At 33.2% G+C, this 21,350-nt stretch overlaps 2 protein-coding genes across 2 annotated transcripts; both read right to left on the reverse strand.

Annotated features, from left to right (window-relative positions):
• Nucleotides 1-350: 350 nt before the first annotated feature.
• Nucleotides 351-4,606, reverse strand: LOC105789558 (NADP-dependent malic enzyme). Its single transcript, XM_012616951.2, has 19 exons — nucleotides 4,310-4,606; nucleotides 4,104-4,224; nucleotides 3,949-4,023; nucleotides 3,321-3,472; nucleotides 3,137-3,242; nucleotides 2,976-3,041; nucleotides 2,766-2,861; nucleotides 2,619-2,690; nucleotides 2,457-2,540; nucleotides 2,273-2,371; nucleotides 2,082-2,129; nucleotides 1,934-1,987; nucleotides 1,745-1,843; nucleotides 1,582-1,671; nucleotides 1,399-1,476; nucleotides 1,196-1,270; nucleotides 999-1,089; nucleotides 761-889; nucleotides 351-668 (listed from the first exon to the last, which is right to left on the reverse strand). The coding sequence occupies exons 1-19, from the start codon at nucleotides 4,459-4,461 to the stop codon at nucleotides 580-582; spliced, it is 1,776 nt and encodes a 591-aa protein (XP_012472405.1). The 5' UTR covers nucleotides 4,462-4,606; the 3' UTR covers nucleotides 351-579.
• Nucleotides 4,607-8,060: 3,454 nt separating this feature from the next.
• On the reverse strand, nucleotides 8,061-19,783 carry LOC105789401 (probable RNA-dependent RNA polymerase 5). Its single transcript, XM_012616810.2, has 19 exons — nucleotides 19,169-19,783; nucleotides 18,841-19,057; nucleotides 18,625-18,751; nucleotides 18,325-18,396; nucleotides 17,519-17,693; nucleotides 14,791-14,989; nucleotides 14,622-14,709; nucleotides 14,357-14,521; nucleotides 13,913-13,960; nucleotides 13,758-13,829; nucleotides 13,187-13,293; nucleotides 12,163-12,311; nucleotides 11,674-11,896; nucleotides 11,156-11,381; nucleotides 10,387-10,532; nucleotides 10,142-10,304; nucleotides 9,688-9,823; nucleotides 9,431-9,597; nucleotides 8,061-8,435 (listed from the first exon to the last, which is right to left on the reverse strand). The coding sequence occupies exons 1-19, from the start codon at nucleotides 19,668-19,670 to the stop codon at nucleotides 8,199-8,201; spliced, it is 3,219 nt and encodes a 1,072-aa protein (XP_012472264.1). The 5' UTR covers nucleotides 19,671-19,783; the 3' UTR covers nucleotides 8,061-8,198.
• Nucleotides 19,784-21,350: the final 1,567 nt, after the last annotated feature.

A 21,350-nucleotide genomic window follows, 5' to 3' on the forward strand; every position in this document is an offset into this window, starting at 1 on the left:
CGGAATAGTAGTAGAAAATAAATATATAAATTTAATTTTCTTATATGCATTTGCACATAAATTTTTGAAATGAAAATTTATTATATTGGTTAAAATATATCATAAATCTTAGTATTCTTTGTAATTTTAAAATTTAATCCCTATACTTTCAAGGATTGAATCCTCTACTTTTTATATTTTAAAATTCAAGTCCACTTGTGAACACTACTAAAATTATTTTATTAAATTCAAATTCATTACGTCATTTTTATGATTTTTATTTCAAAATATTATACAAAACAATTTAAAAGTGTTAACAATTGCACCTGAATTTTGAAATCTTAAAAATAAAATAATTAAATTCCTAAAAATAAAAGTAAATTTGTGTAGATAGAAGTATTATTAATTAATTATAAAACATGAACATAGAAACACTCTCAAGTCTGCTTCAAAAACATAATAATACAACATTTTCAAACACTCGTGACAGTAAACATTCCACAACCCAAGTCATACTTTTTGGTCTATTAGAGACAACATATACAGCATCCCATGAGCTTCAAGATGAAGCTATTATATACGAAAATGGTGCACGAAAATCTACCTGTAACTACGGTAGACAGGCGAGTACATGCAACTCTCGGCATACTTCACAAGATTGGCAGGACGGGGGAGACGAGTTGCCACACCTAGAAAGCAAATTACAAACAGTTTCAGTCTTAAACGAACTGAAAACACCTATATATATAGGTCTGTAATTCGACTAGAAGTGTCAACTGACCGAGTTCATATGCTTTGGCAGCAACGTTAGCAGCTATATTAGCTGAAATTTTCCTAATGTTAGAGAATGGTGGATAAATAAGGCCCTTATTGTAGTTTTCGTCAGATACTTGTTTAGCCAAGGCTTCCGCTGTTAGTACGAAGACAGGCAAGAACAGCATACAGTTAATCTAAATCCCAGTGAATTTCGGTATGTATATGTTGTTGTGTTGTTCGTAAGCTAATTATTGTTTACTTACAGGCAGCCAAAAGCATGTCGTCATGCACACGAATTGCTCCGGAGATGACCAAACCCAGACCAAATCCGGGGAAAATGTAAGCATTGTTGGCCTGAAATGACAGTAGAAAACATGGTGATCAGTTCCCGGTATTCATGAGATATTGCATATGGGGACAATTTGCTATACTATACTAAACAATCAAATAATAGCCGGACCTGTCCAGGAACAAAAACTTTGCCATTGTATTCGAAAGGATCAAATGGACTTCCACTAGCAAAAATTGCACGGCCCTGTAAGATGCGGACAACGTTAATAAGAATGAGATTTTGAAGCAAATACGCCACCCGAACTTTCTGGTAGCTTTTACACCTTAGTTCTGAGGTTTACAGAGTACGAACTAAGAAATGAAGAATGTTACCTGACTCCAAGTATAAGCTTCTTCAGCAGTGCACTCAGATTGTGAGGTCGGGTTGGAGAGAGCCATAATAAGAGGTTTCTGCATTGTTATCAATATACAAAAATGTAAATATTTTCCGGTTCCGGTTGGCAGAAAGTTATATTATACCACAAAGCATATAGATACGAGAACTTTGTAAAGTACCTCATTGAAGGAGGTTACAGTCTCGATAATTTCCTTCGTAAAAGTTCTTCCGACTCCAGATGACCCAATCAAAACAGTTGGCTTGATAGCCTGAAGAAGTATGAGAAAAGTAAGCACCGGAAATTAGTTTAAAAAACACGAAAGTAAGTAATATTTTTCTTACCTTGACAGCACCTAATAGATCCTTAACAGGTTCATGGTCATGAGCCCATGGTTTCTTGAAGTGTTGAAGTGATTCTTTGCGAGAGTTAACAATCAGTCCCTGAAGTTTTTCTCATGCCAATTTAGGTGAAAATGGATGTTCATACGATATATTTATTTCTACAACAATCGAGGCCAAGCTTATAGATACCTTTGAGTCCACAAGCCAGATTTTCTTACGGGTCTCTTCCACAGGAATTTTTGTCTGAAAGTTAACAAAAAAATAATCACTCCGAGCACTGCAATGGAATTTACGATCACTAAAAAGATCTGTAAAATTCTTATTAGTATGCTTTTACCTGCTTTGACATCTCGAGAGCTATAAGCTCTGCTATACCAGTCCCAGCCTGCAACAGTACGACAAAAGCAACCATCAGTGACTCGATCGAGAGGTATTTCCAATTGGTCCATTAAAAGTAAATTATTTCAGCATATTGCTCCCTTCCCTTCCCAGGAAAAAAAAATGACGAGGCAGAGATTGGTGTCTTACTTCCCCGGCACCAAGGAACAAGAATTTGTGGTCAGCTAGAGTACCACCAATCAACTTCAATGCAGCGACAACCCCAGCAAGAACAACGGATGCCGTCCCCTGCACCAAAAGTGATCATAAATTAAAGAAAAACCCGAACAATCGTAATGAGGGAGCTCCCTACAATGTTGCTAGAATCACCAACCTGTATATCATCATTGAAGACAAGGTGGGTTGTGCCGTATTTCGCAAGCAATGTAAAAGCATTATGATTTGCAAAATCTTCAAACTGCATAACATTTCAAGAACATGGTTAGGAAAATGCAAGAAGAAAATACATTCTAAAAGACAAAAGGAAGTGTCCTACCTGTATAAGAACTTTTTCCCCATAGTTCTGCTTGACAGCACTCATGAACTCGTGTAGCAAGTCAGCGTATTCCTAAAATGTAACCAAAACAACCTCAGAATAACATAAGTTATGTTCATGATAATTAAGATATTAAAATCTGCAAACCTGTGCGGTTGCCCTCCTTTGTCTAAGTCCAATGTAGAACTCATCTTTCAACAACTGCTCATTATTTGTGCCCACATCGATGGTCACTGGTAAACCCTATAAGGCGGAATCAATCATTATGATAGCATCATTACAAGTGCCGTTTATATCCAAAGTTCACTTCTCCTTTAACTATGTAAAATTTCATCCTAAGAACATAACAATGCTTACCGCTGAAGGACGAACCCCTCCGAGTGCTGTGTACAAAGACAATTTCCCAACAGGAATTCCCATCCCCTGAATTTCCAACACACTCATATCCAAACTAGTTACTCATTTACATTACAGAATACAAAAACCGCATTAAAACGTTTCTAATTTAATCAATTTACCTGACAGCCAAGATCCCCAAGTCCCAAAATACGCTCACCATCAGTTACAACAATAACTTGAATATTCCTTTCAGGCCAATTCTTCAAAACATCAAGAACTTTTCCCCTGCACGTTATTGTCGAATTAAATTGAGCCAATCCACTAGGATATTCAAATTATACAAAAGCAGAGAAACATTCATACTTCTCTTTCAAACTTATATAAAGACCCTGCGGTCGCCTAAAGATGCTTCCATACTTCTGGCAAGCTTCACCTACAGTTGGGGTATAAACAATTGGGAGCAACTCCTCAACATTATCAATCAAAAGCTTGTAAAACAGTCTTTCATTCCTTTCCTGTTAAAGGTGAAAAACCAATGAGCAAAAATGAAAAAAAAAAAAACCTGTAGAGGGGAGGTCAGACTCTCTCTTTGGAGAAGTCTTAGAAGTGTCATCCATTAAGAGCCGACAGACCCCTCAACAGTGTAAGTATTGTGCCCGGGGTGTCTATGCTCGGTTTTATCCCTTGTTTAGTCTCCCTACTCCGCGAAGAGTCTCAACAGGTTCACAGTGTGAAAGCACCTCGTCGACCAAAGAAATGTGAGCATGGAGGCCAAATGCTCACATTTCTTTGGTGGGCGAGACGCTCCTTCCCGTGAATCTGTGGAGTATGAAGACAAAACCCGGGATAAAACCAAATTACACACACCGGGCACAATTCCTCCAATGTTGAGGGGTCCATCGACTCTCGATGGACTCCAAAGAGAGAGTCCGACCTCCCATGACCCTCAACAAACCCTTTTTCCCAACAATTCCAAAGCTTAAAGTGAGACCTGAAGTTCCATCATGGCCATATATTTTTGCAGTGGAACTTCATATTTCCGGAGGTTATCCATCAATTTTTTCTCCTAGGAATTAAAACAAACAAAAAACATGCATTAATACCACTCCTCAAAATCTGATCATAAAAAGGGGTTTCAATATAAACCTGAAGCTGTTGAGTGACAACAGCAGGCGGCAGTAACCCAAGCAAGTAATGAGAATCCCTTTCTTTCTCGGTGAATGCAAGCCCTTTGTTATGATGGGGATCCCTCAACAATGAATATCCACTGTAACCATGGAAGAAATAGTTAAAAAAACCTTTTTAAAAAAACCCATAACCCACAACAAAAGCTTTTACATAAAAAAGGTGACCTTGCAACAGAGTAAGTCCAAGGGGTGACAAGTTGTTCTTCGGTGGCAAAATCCTCACCGTAAACATCCTCAACACCGCCACCGACGGTGGCTTTGGGGGACAAGTCAAGTACTGATTCACCACCTCTCATCTCCTTCAACGTGCTCTCCATTTCTCTCTGCTTCAGCTGATACTATGATTACTGGGTTTTCTTTAATTTAGTTCAAGTGGATATTATACAAATAAATAATCAATCCCCAGAACATCAAAAAGAAAAACAAAGAACACTTTGATCAGCTGCTTTCAGTGTAGTTAAATTAGAGCACGAAATCAAAAAGTCAAATTGATGACTTAATTAGACTAATAAATATGAATAAATTAAAAATTAATAATTAGATGACCAAAATAAAATCAAAATCATAATTGAGTGACTAGATATATATATATATTAAACAAAATTAGCATAAAAAGTTAACAAATTACATGTTTCGGTAAATGAATAATAATAATAATAATAATAAATTAAATTTATGAAAAATTACGTGAGGTGTTTTATTTATTTATTATTTTGATAATTAAAAGTAAAAATAAAATTAATTGAGATCCATTCCAAATTCTCGTGCCACAATTTCATACTTTTATCATTATGTCGACTGCCTTTTATAAACTTTCACTGTCATGCAGACCTCAAAAGTCTTTCTAATAATAAAAGGAAGTTATTTTGTTTAATCAAATCATTAGGGTTTGAGTTTTTTCTCAAGTTAGGACTAAAAATAATTGTTTTGATTTAAATTTTAAGATTTTTAAGGATTAATTTAGAAAAAACTTTAGAACTTAAATTAGATAAAAAATTCAGACTTCAACGTGAGAAAATTTATCAAATTTAAGTTCAAAATGTGATTTAACCCTTTTCTTTGATCTTTTATATTGATATTATCATTTATCTTTGAATTTTGTGGTTACCTCTTATAATAATATTATTTTAATATTGGAACATGCAATTTTTTATTGAAATTACAATCTTTATTAGTTTTAAAAATCGGTGCTTTAAAATTTAATACAACAATGCTTTTAAAAAATTAAAAGAACAAACCAGAGTGATTTATTGATTTATTTGCTTTAAGAAAAATTATACGAATAACAATAAATTGTTATAAAATAAAGAGATGGAGAGAATAAATAACAAAGAAAATATGAAAGTAATAGAGAATGTACTTTATTAATCAAAGGGATGATTATAGACTTCATCGTAGTCTCTATTTATAGGCATGAGAAGTATAAAAGAAGTAGAGATCAATTTTAATAACTATTAGAATTTAAAGTATATTAAAACTTTATCTTGATTATGATGGACTTCCACTTAATAAAATATTCATAACATAGATTTTTTTGAACTTTATATTTTTAAAAGAAATGGGTATTAAGAAATAATAATAATATTTAGTCCCTAAATTTGGTATTTTCAACTCCATCCTTGAATGGGTATTAAGGAAAAAAAATTCAAGTGATCATATGACATAATATCATAGTGTCGTATCATGATACTTTAAAGAACTTAAGTTCAAGGATCAATTTTCAAGATTAATGTAAATAAAAATATTTAAAAAGCAAAGTGAAAGAAACTACTAAGTTTAGGGGTTAAATGTATATTTCTAAAAAAAGTCGTCTGAGCTGCGAACTCTATTAATACTTTAACAAATAACCTTTGTGTTGTCCTATTTTGGAAGGTTTCGATTATTAAAAATTATATAAAATATATGAAAACAATGGGGAGAGGTGGCTAGGTGGCAGATTTAGGCCAAACGTGGTGACCAAGTGGTGGTGGTGGGTGGCGGAGTTTTGTCATTTGTCAATAAAAGAAAGGCTTAGCTTTCTTATGTTTCTTTATCATTAACAGCACTTTGGTCATTGAGGTCCCATGAATGTTAGTGGCATCATTCATTAGAATATACTCCTTTATTCAATAATAATACAATTTCGACATTTTTCAGTATCTCATTGATATATTAAGTTTTAAATAAATTCTGAGATATAATTTTTTTTGGTTAAATTTGTTAGAATTGAAAAATTTTCAATCTAAAATATAAAATTAGGATTTGTCATGTCAAATTATCAATAAAAAAATTAGATACTGAAACTATACTTTCATCGATATCTTGAAATCTTTGAGTATTGAGGTTTTGATTTCCTAATTGAAAAATGTAACTCTCTTCTCTAAAGATGGAATGTTAAAAAAGTTATGTGGCTGTAATTTGAGAACCATAACACTGATGTATAACTTTTGCATGTTAAGATTAATTTTAATCACTCATCAACAATTAGAAATTAATTACTAGAGTAACTACACATATTTAACTCATACATCAATATTAATTATTCTTATTATATATGTAATGTTTATATTATCTAACAATATTATGCTATCAATCAATGTACTTAATGAAAATTGTAGATTTAATTCATGCACTTTAATTTGATCAAACTCAGGCCTAAAGCAGTTAAATCTGTTTGGTTAAATTCAATTACTAGTCTTAGACAATATGTACAGTTATACATTATTCGTAGTCTCTATATTTTTCGAATTTTAAAATTTTCGATGACTAAAATTTATCCCCTGTTTTCTACGGGTCCAATTTATTTATTTTCTAGTGACTCAATTAGGAATATGAATGTTTTTGTCAGTATATATCTTGTCTTTTATCATCGGTTTTTTTTTTCATTTGAAAACTATAATATAAATATAGAATAAATTATTAAATATTTAATATTTTACACAACATGAATAAATGCATATTGATAATTTTATCTTATTTTAATATAAATATATTCATAGGTTAAGTTAAATTTAAGAGTTTGGACAAAAATATAAGACTTAAAAATAAGTTTTGGCAAAAAATAGGTCTATTTAAAATATGGGTCAAGATTAGGCTCGGGCTTGGATATTAAAGATCCGCACCCTTTTTAAAGTTTATTTATATTATATTATTTTTATATATTATGTAAATTATAAAACATAAAAATTAAATCTATAATAATATATTATACTAAAATAACGTAAACATTTAAAAAATGTTGACTATATTTAAAATTTTAAAAGATTAAATATTAAATATTAAATAATATAAATATTATTTTTTAAGCGGATTTAAATAGACTTGAGTTATTTATTTATAAAAATGAGTGGGTTTAAACAAAATTTTAAGCTCAAATTTCATACCGAATCAAGTTTAGGCAAATATGTTAATATCATGCTTAAGCTCGACGCAAACCCAACCTGATCCGAGCCCATGAACACCTCTATTTTAACATGTATACTATTTTATTTGTTATATTTACTAAACGTATTAAGCTTGTCCTTTTATATGATATTTAAAATTGTTATACTACGCTTGCAACCTTCGCAATACTTCTATTTGTCACTCATGAATATCATGTTTTGGGGCACATCTTCACCACAAGCTACCTCCGTTAGAGATACCTCGAGCATTTTAATTACCATCCTACTATGCAGCTAACACAATGCTTACACGTGATGTATCTAATATTCCATATACTTGTCTTCAAACCTGAACAGTAGGGCAAGAAGCAATCTTTACTCTCTCACTAAACTGAGCAACTCCCTCTTCTCTCATCTCCCGAAGTCTTCTTCTCTTCCACCTTTTGTCCCAACGGCTCCTGGCCCTTTAAGAGTGAACTGCCACATTTCTCTGCCTATCTTCTTCCGTATTGATTCTTACAATTAAAAAATAAAAAAGAAAAAGACATTCCGCATTTTAGGGAAAAAACACCACGATATATTGACTTCAAACTACATAGTATATATAAATACACACAAACAACTAAATTTCAAATTAAGCACATAATTGCAAAACACTTAAAGCTATTATTATTACATACAACATTATTAGTTCACGAGAAAAGTTCTTTCAACACTGATGGAGCACATGAGAGTGTCTTTTCATCCAGCCCCAAGACATGCAGATTCAAAAGGGCTGAGCCAGCAACTTTCCAAGCGAACCCACATTTGCCAACATCGTTTATTTTGATGGCATAGTCATAGCAAATGTTGTAAATGGCAAAAGCTTCCTCACTGATTTGGTTCATTGGTCTTTGTCTCACTACCAACTCTGCACCTCCATACAATTCCTAATCCCGCAAAAATATATGTATTCAATTAGATTTGTGAAGCTAAGAATCGACTAGAGCTACTAATCATGACCTGAACTTGAAAACTTAATCTGAATAACTCAAATATAAGCTCAGATTTATCTTGATTTGATCAAAAAAGGTTAACATCAAGAAAAGTCAGTACCCCAAACCTGAAATGACCTTGAATCAAGTGGCAAATCAAATGATAAAACCAATGTTTGTTTGAACCAGACCGGACAGACCAATCAAACCAAGAACCAAGAACCAAGCCAAGGTATCAATTCAGTGAGAAGTAAAAAATCAGTTGACTTGTAAACTGGCACAGACCAATTAAATTGAACTAAAAACCGGTAGCTGAACTGGTTTTTATAATTTTTATATTTTTTTCTTTGAACTGACCAGACCAATCAGACTGAGAACCGGTGGTATGATCAGTTCGACCACTGGTCCAACTCCATAAACTTTGGATAAAACCCGAAATGACCTAATCAACCAATCCAAAAACTACCAATATAACTGAATGACCCGAACTGAAATGAGCTGGACCAAAATTAACTCAAACCTAAAATTACTTGATTTTGAAATGATTTGGAAAAGAATTGACTTTATAAAAAAAACCCAAATTGATCTACCAAGATCGACTTGAACCGGAAAACCTAGTTTGATTAACCCCAAATCTAAGCTACACTCAACTCGATTTGACTGTAAAAAGTCAACAACCTGAACCGTGAAATCGAATCCAAAATGACTTGAGAACTAATTGTCGAGCCAAAGGATAATAAGCCCAACCCAGAAACCAACTAGCAAAACCAAATGTTCCGAACTTGAATTGACCCAAACATGAAACAACACAAATCAGAAACTGACCCAAACTTGAAATGATTAGAAAAGAAAATGACCCAAAAATTTAAAAACTCAAATTGATCTACTAAGATTAATCCAACTCAAAATTAATCCAACTCTTCTAACTAATTGAGAGGTCTACTAATCACCTTTTTGTACTTGTCATAAAGTGCATCAGCAGCTGCATCATTTTTTTCTTTGTTACCGCTGCTCAGGACATAAGTCATGTCTTTCCTGTATTGCTCGTAAAGTGCTGTCCATTTAGAACGGCATTCTTCAGAGACCTCAACGTTGAAAAAAGGGAGCTTTCGAACTTCTGAATAGGATTAAGGTTTAAAAATGTTACCCCACTTTCACTTATTCCATAATAAGCACATAACATAAAAACTCTAAGAACATGCTTTACCTTTCCTTGACACTTCTTCTTGATATGCTTTGACATGATCATAAATCTTCCCCAGTATGGAAGTCGACTTAAATGAATTTTCCCGTTCCATATAATGAGGAAATAGAGCTACTCTCAACTCTTCGGGAACTTTGACCTATTCGGAAGTAGGGAAAGGTTATACAGATTTCTAAGATAAGCATCAGTCTCTCAGAAAGGCTCACTTTTTATTTCGAGTCATTTCAGAGCCATTTAGGGTTTGAACTATTCAGATTTGAGGCTCCGGCTTTCAGTCCGATCATTATGGTTTCAAACATTTCATGTTCAAGTTATTTCAAGTTCGAGTCTGTCAAGGGTTAGAGATCATTCTTCAAATCAATTGCTCACTATTGATTGGCTTCACTTAAAGAATCACATTTAAATGTACTACAAATATCAGTTATATCGATTTCTTTGTCAAAAGTAACTTACTAACCTTCTTTCCCGTCTTTGATGCATCCAAAGCTTCATAGTATAAATCAATCAGTTTTTTCAGGTTTTCTTTCATAAGAGTTTTCTCAGATGAGTTACTATCTTCAACAGTAAGAAAGCGGTCCATTATAGCAGACCAATTATCTGCTGCCACACCCATAGCATAACTGAAAAAAAGCCAAAAAGCACCATAATATCAGAAATTAATCTGAAACTAAATTATATTAAGGTATAAAGTCAAGTGATTACCTTGGCTGGAACCTTGTTTTCAAGAATGATTCAAAGAGCTCACTCTCCAACTCCTCATCTGAAAATTCACTGGGCCGCCGACTGGGACCTTCAGGAGTAGTACAATTTTCTGTCCAGGGCTCACTGACTTTGAAGTAATCCAATAACTGAAGAAAGTATAAAAACAGGTATCCCTCGTCTCAGAAAACATTAAAGTAAAGCAAAATACATTTAAAACCGAAAATTTACTCTATGTAGTTCACAGTTTATTTGTATCTGTAAAACCATAGTCCTTTTTGAAGGGTAAGTCGAACTTCATGTTTTAGAATTCAGTGGCCAAAACAATAGGGTGAAAAAGTTACCCAACAGACAGGGAAAATGCAGAGGTTGAAGCACCAGAAGTATCCCAACACAACAGTTAAATTTCTTTTGATTTGTGTTTTGTAAATGCTTAAAATTGAATAAGTAGGACAAGAAATAATCCCATCGTTTTCATGCGTGATATCTAAGAATGTCATTGAAATCTAGACCAAAGGAAATGCAATTGACGAGTTACCACCAACCATGTAGGAATGTAAAGGCATTCTCATATGTAAGAACTAAAGAGAAAATTAAATGTCACCTTTTATCAGATACTGAAATTAATAAGTTCATCCAATTGAAATGAAGACGGAAAAATCATAGTAAACTGTTTGAGTATTATTAAATGATGATGGCAATGACTGAAAAAAATTGTAAGAAAGAGGTAAATAAACTCTTTGACCAGAAACTATTTCAAAATGAAACCAACCTGTGGATTTTTTGATACGAAGAACATATCACCATCAAAATCACCTCCAGCCATCTCATCAGCCAAAGAGCGTGGGCCATTGCAAGGAAAGAATATGGCATACTTGGCATCACCTACAAATTCATCCAATTCTTTAACATATCTTGCAGTGAGGATATGTACATCTCCAAAATGTATACCAGGATGGCGGTACACAAGCACTTTTCCGGAAATCTGCCCATTATCCCTACACATATCATCAAAGACCCATAAGTTCTATTTGATTACAGAGATTCTTGTTGTTGCAAGTATAAACAGAGTTGTCAGCGGAAGGTGTCTTAACACATGATCATGGTACCCATTAAATGAAAAGGCCTTTAAAAATTGAGATGCTCCAAGGGATTAATCTTTTTGTTTTCTACTGAAGAGAATATACTCAATGATTGTACCTTTAAGCAACACGTTGGAGATTGTTAATTATTTTTTTATGTGGCCATCACAAACAAAAATGAGAAGAACGACAGAAAAACCCTACTTACAAGATGATGCTGACTTCATCACTTTCCAAGACTCCAGATGGATCTACAGTACCCATTAGATGATAAGAGTCGGTTATAGGGAGCTTTCCACTGAGGAGACCCTTCCTCTCCTCATTCAACATTATAGACATCCGATATTGTAAATATGATTCATCAAGAGGAATCCCTGATAAAATCATTTTTGCAGCCAAAAGCTCATCCAAGCCACCACGGTTAAGAGCAACTGCATGTGATAATTAAGAATATTGATTAAAATTGAATACACCAGTGAGAAGCAGCAGCAGATAAGCAAAGAAGCATCAATTAGACAAGATATTGTGCAAAGCCAACAAAAGCAAAGAACAACTAAAACATTCGAGTAGAATTTGTTTTTCTACAACAGTATAGTATATTCACATTAAGTTAGTATGATCTTCAAAACAAAAACTGGAGAGAGGACAAATTTGTAAATGCTACAAATTATGGTGACAACGAAGTTAAGAAAACTACCTCTGAGAGCTGTTCGCTTGTTGGAGAAAGCACCCTGTGACTCTTCTAAAGCATTCTTCAATATGTCCATAAAAAAATTGTCTGGGACACCTCCATAGCTAAGGAGCATAATCAAATACTTGGAAAGACTAGCTCTCTTTGGTTGGTTACTGCAGAAGAAGACAAAAATCATATCACCCAAAACTGCAGCAAGGAACATTAACAGCTCACAGGGCATAATCTCATCAAAGCCAAATTCATCAAAATCAAGCCAGAAATAAAAGAAATTTTGCATCTTCAGTTGCAGATTGTCTTATAACAGAGAATGAGCAATTTTTATTAGGCTGAAAGACTGACTTGAGCAACAAATTTTTCTGCATTCATGCTCTGAACTTCTAAAGCAGAATCTCATGATCTTCTGGTAAGTTCTAGGGATGTTAAGAAACTTAAAAAGGTCATGTGAAGTCATTGGCTTCAAAAGAGTGGCTTTATGCCCACAAATTAGGTTGGACACAAGCACTGGAGTGATCCAACATCTGGGAATGGGAACACCCTCCTGATTTTGCACACATTGGGACATGTTCTTAATTGCGATTACTAAAGAAGCAAGAGCTGCCGAGCTTCAACTTCTGCCAGCTACACTTCATACTTCCATGAAGCATTCACCTCAAGAATAAAGAATAAAAATGACAATTCCAGTAAATGCTTAGTACCGGCCTCAACATGTTGTGACAGAGAGTAAAAGAAGAAACCGGAATTGGATAGATGCCCTATCAGAACAACAATGCTACATTTAAACAGACATGCATAAAGATTAACATAAATGAGAGATTCAATCCTTTTCTTTATTTATCTTTTATTTTCCCCTTGAAGATTCATTCAAGTACTGAGAATGTTTATGCAAAACCCAACTCAGCTCACATATTTTGAACTCGGAACATATTCAATTGGGTACTTATTATTCAAGGATTTGGAGGGAAAAACTAAACGGATGATATACGAATATATTAAACAGATATTAGAAGAATTAAACAATGGCAAGTACCTTGTAGTAACTACTTCCAAGGAATTCCTAGTGCAGATATTTGATAGATTCGAATCTGGCTCAACTTTAACCATGGAACGCCGTACTTGAATGGTTCTGGATGGAAGCTTCAAAATTTTGGAATAAAAGTTAGTACAAGCATGCAGCTTTTGAAAAGCAGAGAAATTGTTAGCCAACAAAAATATGTTACAGTAGTTAGGATCCTAGACAACAACAAATGGATTATATTGACCATTTGCTTTTTAAGGGAAATATGCATTTGAGGTGGTCTCACTTTTTTTTAAAGGTTATTCTATTGGAAACACAAATCTAGATTATCTGATGTAATAATTGTTATAACTAATTGAACCAGGCTAATATCTCGCATGTTTGCCCGGCTGTTCCAACTTCTCCTAAAAATTTTACACATTTTGTTCAGCAATAAATTAATCAGTACTGTATACTTCAGGATATACTCTGAAAAAAACTAAACATTGCTCCTCATTTCAAGAATGGACTTTTCCATTGGAGTATGGTTCCAGTTATAAAGGGAAATTTGTTTTTATAATTCCTCAAACTGACAAAATTATACCTTTTTATTGACGAGCAAAGTTCCCTTAACAGCATAACCTTCGTAAAAGAAGCGGATCTGGATCAGCAAAGGCTGGAAAGAAAATAAAGAATGAAAGGATAATCAGTTTATAAAATTAGAGAAGAGAGCATCAGCTAGTTGTTCAATGCACATACCGGTACCCTACAGTAAGAATCTGCCTGCATTGTGTCTGGAGACTCGCCCTAAAGTTCATTGAGAAGAAATTTACAATCATAGAAAATCATTGAACTGACAAACAGGTAACAATAAAAGGATCAATGGACAAAAAGCTTAACATCCCAACTATAAAAATTAAGAGATATAGATGGAAAGAAAAGTAAAACAAATTGCCAAACTAGTACCATAGAAACTAAATGGCAAATGAATAGTTGGAATCCATGTCTTTTAAAATGACCAAGATATTACAGGCATGCATATCCATTCCACCCCAAACATTGTGAAATTTTAACCAATTCCAGAAAGCAGATTTGATGGAATTTTAATGCAAAAATCGTCTATCAAACTGATTTTTGTCCTGCACAACACGTTGATGAATTATTGGGGCAACCACTATGCAATGCTTTCACAATTTAACATACCATCAATGCACCAATTGGTCCAATCTCAACATTGGCACCATTCATAATTCTTCCTTTGAAGACATCTTTTGGGCATTTCAAAGCCAAATCCTCTGAAATATAACCAGTCCCATCAGAGTGGATACAAAGTTTTCCATCTTTATAAACGGGCTTTTTATCTTTATCCTGCAAATTTTATAGCACTAAAATATCAAATTGAACTCGGGAACAAGATAAGATAAAAGAACTAATGAAGAATATGAAAACTTAAATCCATATACCATACCGTGCAAGGTATATCTTTTATCACGTTAAATTTTAAGTTGGAGAAGTCAACTTCCAACTTCATGGTCTTAGATAAGATTAGTGAAAATCTACAGACCAAGGAAAAGAAGCCACTTAAAAAACAAAACAAAAAACAAAATCTAAACATGGATATCTGTATCATCACTAACCTGGCCATGTACTTGGCCATACTTGGTAGGGTATGTACATGCATAAACACACTTCTGGCTTCTTGAACTGTTTTCCCAGATAAAACATATTCTTTACCATCATCAATGGCTGCATTAGACTCGAATCTAACAAAATAGCATTTGACAGGTGAGGTACTCCGGTCTTTCTTTTTTGCTTCTTTACCTCCGCTCTTGAATACTGAAATTTTACATGGTAAGTGTTCAATGCCATGCCCAAATCCTAATAACTAGGGTATTCCAAAAAATAAATTCCACATTAAATGTTTACTCAAGAAACGAGAGATGGAAGATCCTTAATAACTCATATGCTGCAGATAAAGGTAACAAACATATATGTGAATCCCAAAAGCTGCAAACTGGAAAAATAAAGTAATTGTAACACCCCAACCCGTAACCCTCACCGGAACCGGGTTACAGAGCATTACCGGAGTTTACAGATCAAACAGACAGAAATTTCAAACATTTCATAACAAGTCATCAAAGTATCATTTTAATCCAAATTATAAACATACCAAATCCAAATCAATTTGACTAGTTCATGAGCACTTAAACATAGAATTAAATATACATGCACATATCTAGATTTAGTTCAATTTATCATACCATTATATGGCTTCAAAAACAAACACATATTTATATGTATAAATCCAACCAAAATTAAACTTATAACCTCATTTACAATCAAACCACAAAATAACTATTATTTAGACACCCTAGGTACATGCCGACACAAAGGATAAACATCACCTCATCAGATAATTCGAAGTAATAAATTGACACCCAGTGTCTCATCGGTTAAACCGAAGTAAATTAGCAACCAGTGCCTCATCGAATTAATCCGAAGTAGTAAATTGACACCCAGTGTCTCATCGAGTCGAAATCGAAGAAATCCCTGAACTCTTCCAATCTTATGGCATGTCATCTATATCCGACTCAACCCGATATAGTTAATAGGGTTTCAATTCACTTTTCTAATGCCACAATTATCCAATACTCAATTATCACATAAGTCACAATTTCACATACATTAAATTCAATATCAAAAATACTAACACTTACCTTATTTACTTACCACAAACATTTAAATCAAAATACAACAATTAATAATTGAATTCGGATTATAGAAATACAAACTAGAATTTCCGAGCTACTCCTCGTCGACTTTATCTTTTCCTTTCTTAATTGAAGTTTCCGATACAGCGTTAGCTCCGGAAATTAAAACAATTAAAATTCATCAATACAATACAATCTCACATTGAATATTTCAATTTTTATTCAACTTTTGTCTAAATTCCAATTCAGTCCCTAAACCGAGACTAACTTTATTTCTTCAAAACTAATTTCATATTTTCATTCAATTTCCACTTTAGACTAAATTCAACTCTCTCATTTCACTCAAATCCCTAAATTTTTAAATTTTACAATTTAGTCCCTAATACTCAAAACATATAATTTATTTTACAATTCAATCCTTTTTCATTTTTTCATTTCTAACTTAAAAATCTATCAATTAATCCCTAATACTCTAATTATTCAACATAAACAACATTTAAAAAACTTAATAATTTCTAAAATTTTGACATGTGTCGGGTAGTATTTAATACCGGGATTCCAAAAACATGAAAATTACAAGAAAAGTGACTAAATTGACTAACCAATTGAGCTTTGAACCCTTGAAACCCTAACTTTTCTCCTTTCTTTCTTTTCTTCTTTTCTTTCTTTCCTTCTTTGTTTCGTTTTTTTCTCTCCTTTTTCTATTTATTTTTCTTTTACTTCATAATATATATTAACTTTAAATATTTATAATATATATACACTTATGCCGCCTCATTTAATGCCAATGGCGTAATTGCTTCTTTAGTCCCTTTAATTTTTCTTTAATCTATAATTCAACTTTTATCCTATATACAATTTAGTCCTTTTACCTAATTACTCTTAATTCATGCAAATTTACCTAACTAAAACCTGATTAATCACACAACTAACTTCGTAAATATTTATTAGTAAATATTTACAAGCCTAATTTACAGTAACGGAATTTCGGAAATATATTTTCCGACACCCATGACTATCGGGTCGTTACAGTAATTCTTTCTTACATGCACAGATAAACACTTAACACCATAGTGGAACGGAAGCTGGGGACTGAAACTAATAGCTGTCGCACTAGATCATCCTAATTAATATCAATACAGAACATAGGAGTGGCATAGGAAAAGTAACACATACATTCCACCAACATTTTCTTTTTGCAACTTACATTTTACCAATATTAAAATGGTGAAACCATCAGGTAATATTATAGCACAGCAAACAACCAATTCCTTCATTTAAAAGCAGCTCTAACATCGTTCCTTGGTGCTGATTCTCTTAGACAAGTTGAACAAAACACCCAAACCAATGTTGAATAAAGCAACTAAAATGAACTGGATGATGTCAGCATTCCTCATTAAGACATGAACAAGAGATGCAATTCAGCTGGCAGATGATTATTCCCCTACTCCTGCAACATGGCATATCATGGACATGCATGCCTAGAATACATTCCGAGATGCATACTGCTAGAAGAAAATATAAAAGCCATCAAGACATGCCAGCTTGAACACTTTATGTATGCTGGAATAACAATTCAGAATTAAATGGAAGGGAAAATAAGAACAATAAATAGTATATTTATTATTCCAAGAATGCAGTGCAGAAGACGCACCAAAAAATCGGTATCGGCGCAAACCAACAAGAATTCCTTCTTTTGCAACTTTTTTGAACCCCACACAACCACTGTCAAGTGGACTTTTACCTTCTGTTTCAAACTTAACAGAAAGAACGTTATCATCTCCTAAAACCCTTTGCAAATGACTTCTAGTCCTTTCAAAATAAGGGCCCTGATAAACCATATGAAAACAATAACACATTCAATACAATAAGGAGATATTAAAATACAATAAATTTGGGGGGAAAAGGTTTGCCAAGGAAAATTAATGCAGAAATAATAATTATTAAGCAAAGCACATTATAATACTCTGTGAATCCATCTACCCCATAAAAAGACGGATCAGGGGACTTAAGTCCCTTCGATAGAAACAACCACAACCATTTTATGAGATCAATTGCAGCCAGAACTACAAATCATGACCCAAATCCAGTAAGGCAAGCAACAAACAAATACGCACTTCCAGTAGATGTTTGGGGTATGCTAGTTCCAACGTCATAATAATTCCATATCACCACTTATTACCATAAAAGCTTTACAAAATCGTAATTTGATCTGTACCACCATGCATGGCTACCATATGAAATAGAATAAGTTTTCGTAAGCATGAGATAAAAAGGTAAATCTCATTAAACTGCCTTCAGCAACCTCATAAATCTGTCCATATCCAGTACATGTTTCTATAAGTGTCTATAAACTTAACCCAATCCTTTTGTCCTATGAATGTAAGTTAACATATATACATGCAGAAAACAAAGAATCAAGACAATGCAAAAGCCTAGAAACTGAAACTTCCAATTTACCTTGAACCTATATGTCCCGTTTTCTTGCACATGACAATGATACTCATTCGTTTTTCCTTCCCCCTCAAGCAGCTGCAAGAAAAGGTATGCAACGGTAAGTGAGAAAAGCAAAAAAAGAGAGAAAAAAAAAAACAATTTCACAAAGCATCAAAAGCAGGGAAGGTAATATGCCCACATGAAAAAGGGTCGAATACAAGTTACAATTTTCAGAAACATCTATGTTCATTCCCTTCATAATTAGCACGCCATGTAATTCAAAATATGGCTAGAATCTAACACAGCTAACACCGTTATGTTTACCTTAACCCGGTCAGCTCGAGCATAACATTGACCCAGGGAATCCCAGATCTCTTGTTCAAACTCATCCATCCCCAAATTCTTTAAACTTCGAATGTGATCAGCAGTGATTACTTGTTCCAACTTATTCCTATGGCAAAAATATATATGGAAAAGGGTCTTAAAAACACATTGTTAAAAGTAGTGAAAGATAGACATAGCCATAAATTGGGAACTTACTGTCCAATGTAACTTAAAATAAGAAAAGCTTTACGAAATTCAAGCTCCCCTAAAGCTGCCAACTGTGGACTAAACACTTCTTCTCTACCAACATTTGTTAAAGAACTCAGAAGAGGAGTAGCTACCGACTGTGGACTAAACCCTTCTCTATTAGCATTTACTGAAGAACTCTGAATAGGGGTAACTGAAGCTGTAGTAACATTAACATTATCTCCCCCTTTTAAAACCAATAAACACAAAACACAAAACGTCAAAAACAACTACTAAAATGAAAACAAATCCATGGTTTCAAAGAAAACAAATCCATGGTTTCAAAGAAGTGTAAAACCTTGAGAGTTCATCATAAGCGGGCAAGTTTTGGCGGGAGAAGAAAAGGGACTACTATTTAGTTGAGCAGACTTAGCTCGTTTTTGAGGAGAGCCATTGCCGTTTGAATCGTTTCTTATCATATACATCACGAATCGATCAAACGTAGTACGAATCTCCGTCCGTTGGATTTTCTCTAGAATCCTTAGGGATGCTTCTTCACCTACCTCAGCCAATGCCTGCCTCGTTGAGTAACCAAGTCGCGGCTGTTCCTGCTCGTTGCAAATTCTGGATATCAATGCTTCAACCGCTTGAGGTAATAAAACAACGTCTTCATGGGAATTGTTAGCCATTGTTAATCCAAAGTAAACATATGATGAAATGCAGAAAGGAAAAAAAATATTCAGTGGGGGGCTTTTAACAGTTCGTGTCGCTTCAAAAGTTTCAAACTTTCGAATTGGGTTCTCAATTTTTTTCAACAAAAACATTTGACTGTGAAAAGAATCAAAAAAGTAAAATTTCATAAAGATGAATGGTACAAAAATCACACCGTGTAATAGTACTAATTTGATGAAAAGACAAATGAGCAGAGAAAGCTTCACTATGAAGAAAATTAAAAAGGTAAAGATTCCAATTTTCCCTTTCTATCAGCAAACTCTGTTTAAGAATAGTAGAGTTAAAAAAGATTCAAAAGGTCTTCCTTTGGGCCGTTTTGTCCGTGAGCTGTTCCGCCAAGTAACAAAAATTAAGTCTGCATTCTAAGTTAAAAAATGGCTTAAAATTTTATTTTTAATTAAATTTAATTAGAATAAAAATGTTAAAATTCAACTTCAGCTCATCCGGGTTGTATTTAAAATTTTTTATATTATTTTTATATAAAATGATTTTAAAAAGTATAATACATCAAACATATTAAAATATAATATAGTTAAATTACACTAAAACATATACAACTTAACAAGCAAATACCTCTACAATAATAATAAATTTAATAATAAAATAAAAATTATACAATATCTAAACAATAACAACAAAATAGTAGCCATATAATAGCGAAATGATAGCAAAATAATGAAAAAATAGTGACAAAATAGCAGCAACCTTTTTTCAAATTCAGGCCGAGTTAGCTTACCCGAGGCTCGACCCGTTTAGAGAATGATTCTTTTTTTTGTCCAAACTCATTTTTCAAACCTACATTTTTACCTAAATCCTCCAACAGTCTATTAAATCGATTTTCGGTTTTAGAATAATAGCAAGTCGAATATTTTTCTTTATCTAAAAGTTTGAATTTGTTTATTATTTGTAAATTATCTAAACATTTTCAACTTTTTCCAATCATTTTATTGGTAAAAATTTGAATTTGAATTCGTTAAAATTCATTGTGTATATAATCAAAATTCTATGCATTTTATAACAAGTGGATGTAGATATCCAAGTTTGTTATTTTATAACAGTCTATGCATTTTGTAATTAGTGGAGTAATGAAATTTTATGTATGACATTCCAGATTCAATTATAATTCATTTAAATTAAGAAGAAATTGTTTAAATGTGAAGAAAAAGGGGTGGAAATTAAAGGACACGGATATGGGCAGCCACAGTATTCAAAGGACAGGCTAAAGCCCTTAAGCCCATTTATAAAAGTTCTTTAGTGTTCTTTGCCTTTTAGGCTTGTAATGCAAACATCCTTTATTTGGGTCTTTACCTCAAACAATGCCCAACCAAATCATATTGGATATTTGGAAGAATTCCGATATTTTTTTTTTATTATGCATGTCAGTTATATTGTTTATGTTCCGGGTTCGAGATTGCCCCTTTTAATAATCTTGTCTCCAAGGTTCAAACTTACGTTCTTTCCTTAAGAGTGCAATGTACCTTACCATTGCACCCAACCATTTGTTGGTAAGAATCCGAAACATTAATTCTACACTATTGGTATATGAATTTACACAGTACACATTATAAATAAAATATTATAAATTAATACTTAAATGTTATGTCTGTAAAATAATCTCAAAAAGTGAGAAAGATAAATTGATAATAATTTCAATACTAGATAATTTTAGAAACAAATATGCATCACTTTGATCAAATCGTTAAAAATTGCATCCTAATTTCATCATCATCAGACCAACTTGACAATGAATTTCAAACATCATCATTGTGTTCTATCATGACAAAGCCCTCCAAGAATGGTTTCAATAA

This window comes from Gossypium raimondii, chromosome 7 (assembly GCF_025698545.1).
Source record: "Gossypium raimondii isolate GPD5lz chromosome 7, ASM2569854v1, whole genome shotgun sequence".
Taxonomy (NCBI): domain Eukaryota; kingdom Viridiplantae; phylum Streptophyta; class Magnoliopsida; order Malvales; family Malvaceae; genus Gossypium; species Gossypium raimondii.

Bases quoted from the DNA above. Each gene is read 5' to 3' on its own strand.
- LOC105789558 (XM_012616951.2), bottom strand. From the start codon at position 4,461: ATGGAGAGCACGTTGAAGGAGATGAGAGGTGGTGAATCAGTACTTGAC. The intron at 2,130-2,272 runs GTAAGACACCAA...GTACTGTTGCAG, and splicing joins TGTTCCTTGGTGCCGGGGAA to GCTGGGACTGGTATAGCAGA. The intron at 1,844-1,933 runs GTATCTATAAGC...GAAAAACTTCAG, and splicing joins TCTGGCTTGTGGACTCAAAG to GGACTGATTGTTAACTCTCG.
- LOC105789401 (XM_012616810.2), bottom strand. From the start codon at position 19,670: ATGAAATTTTACTTTTTTGATTCTTTTCACAGTCAAATGTTTTTGTTG. The intron at 11,897-12,162 runs GTAGTTTTCTTA...TATCACATGCAG, and splicing joins CAAGCGAACAGCTCTCAGAG to TTGCTCTTAACCGTGGTGGC. The intron at 9,824-10,141 runs GTTAGTAAGTTA...ACTTCCGAATAG, and splicing joins CATCAAAGACGGGAAAGAAG to GTCAAAGTTCCCGAAGAGTT.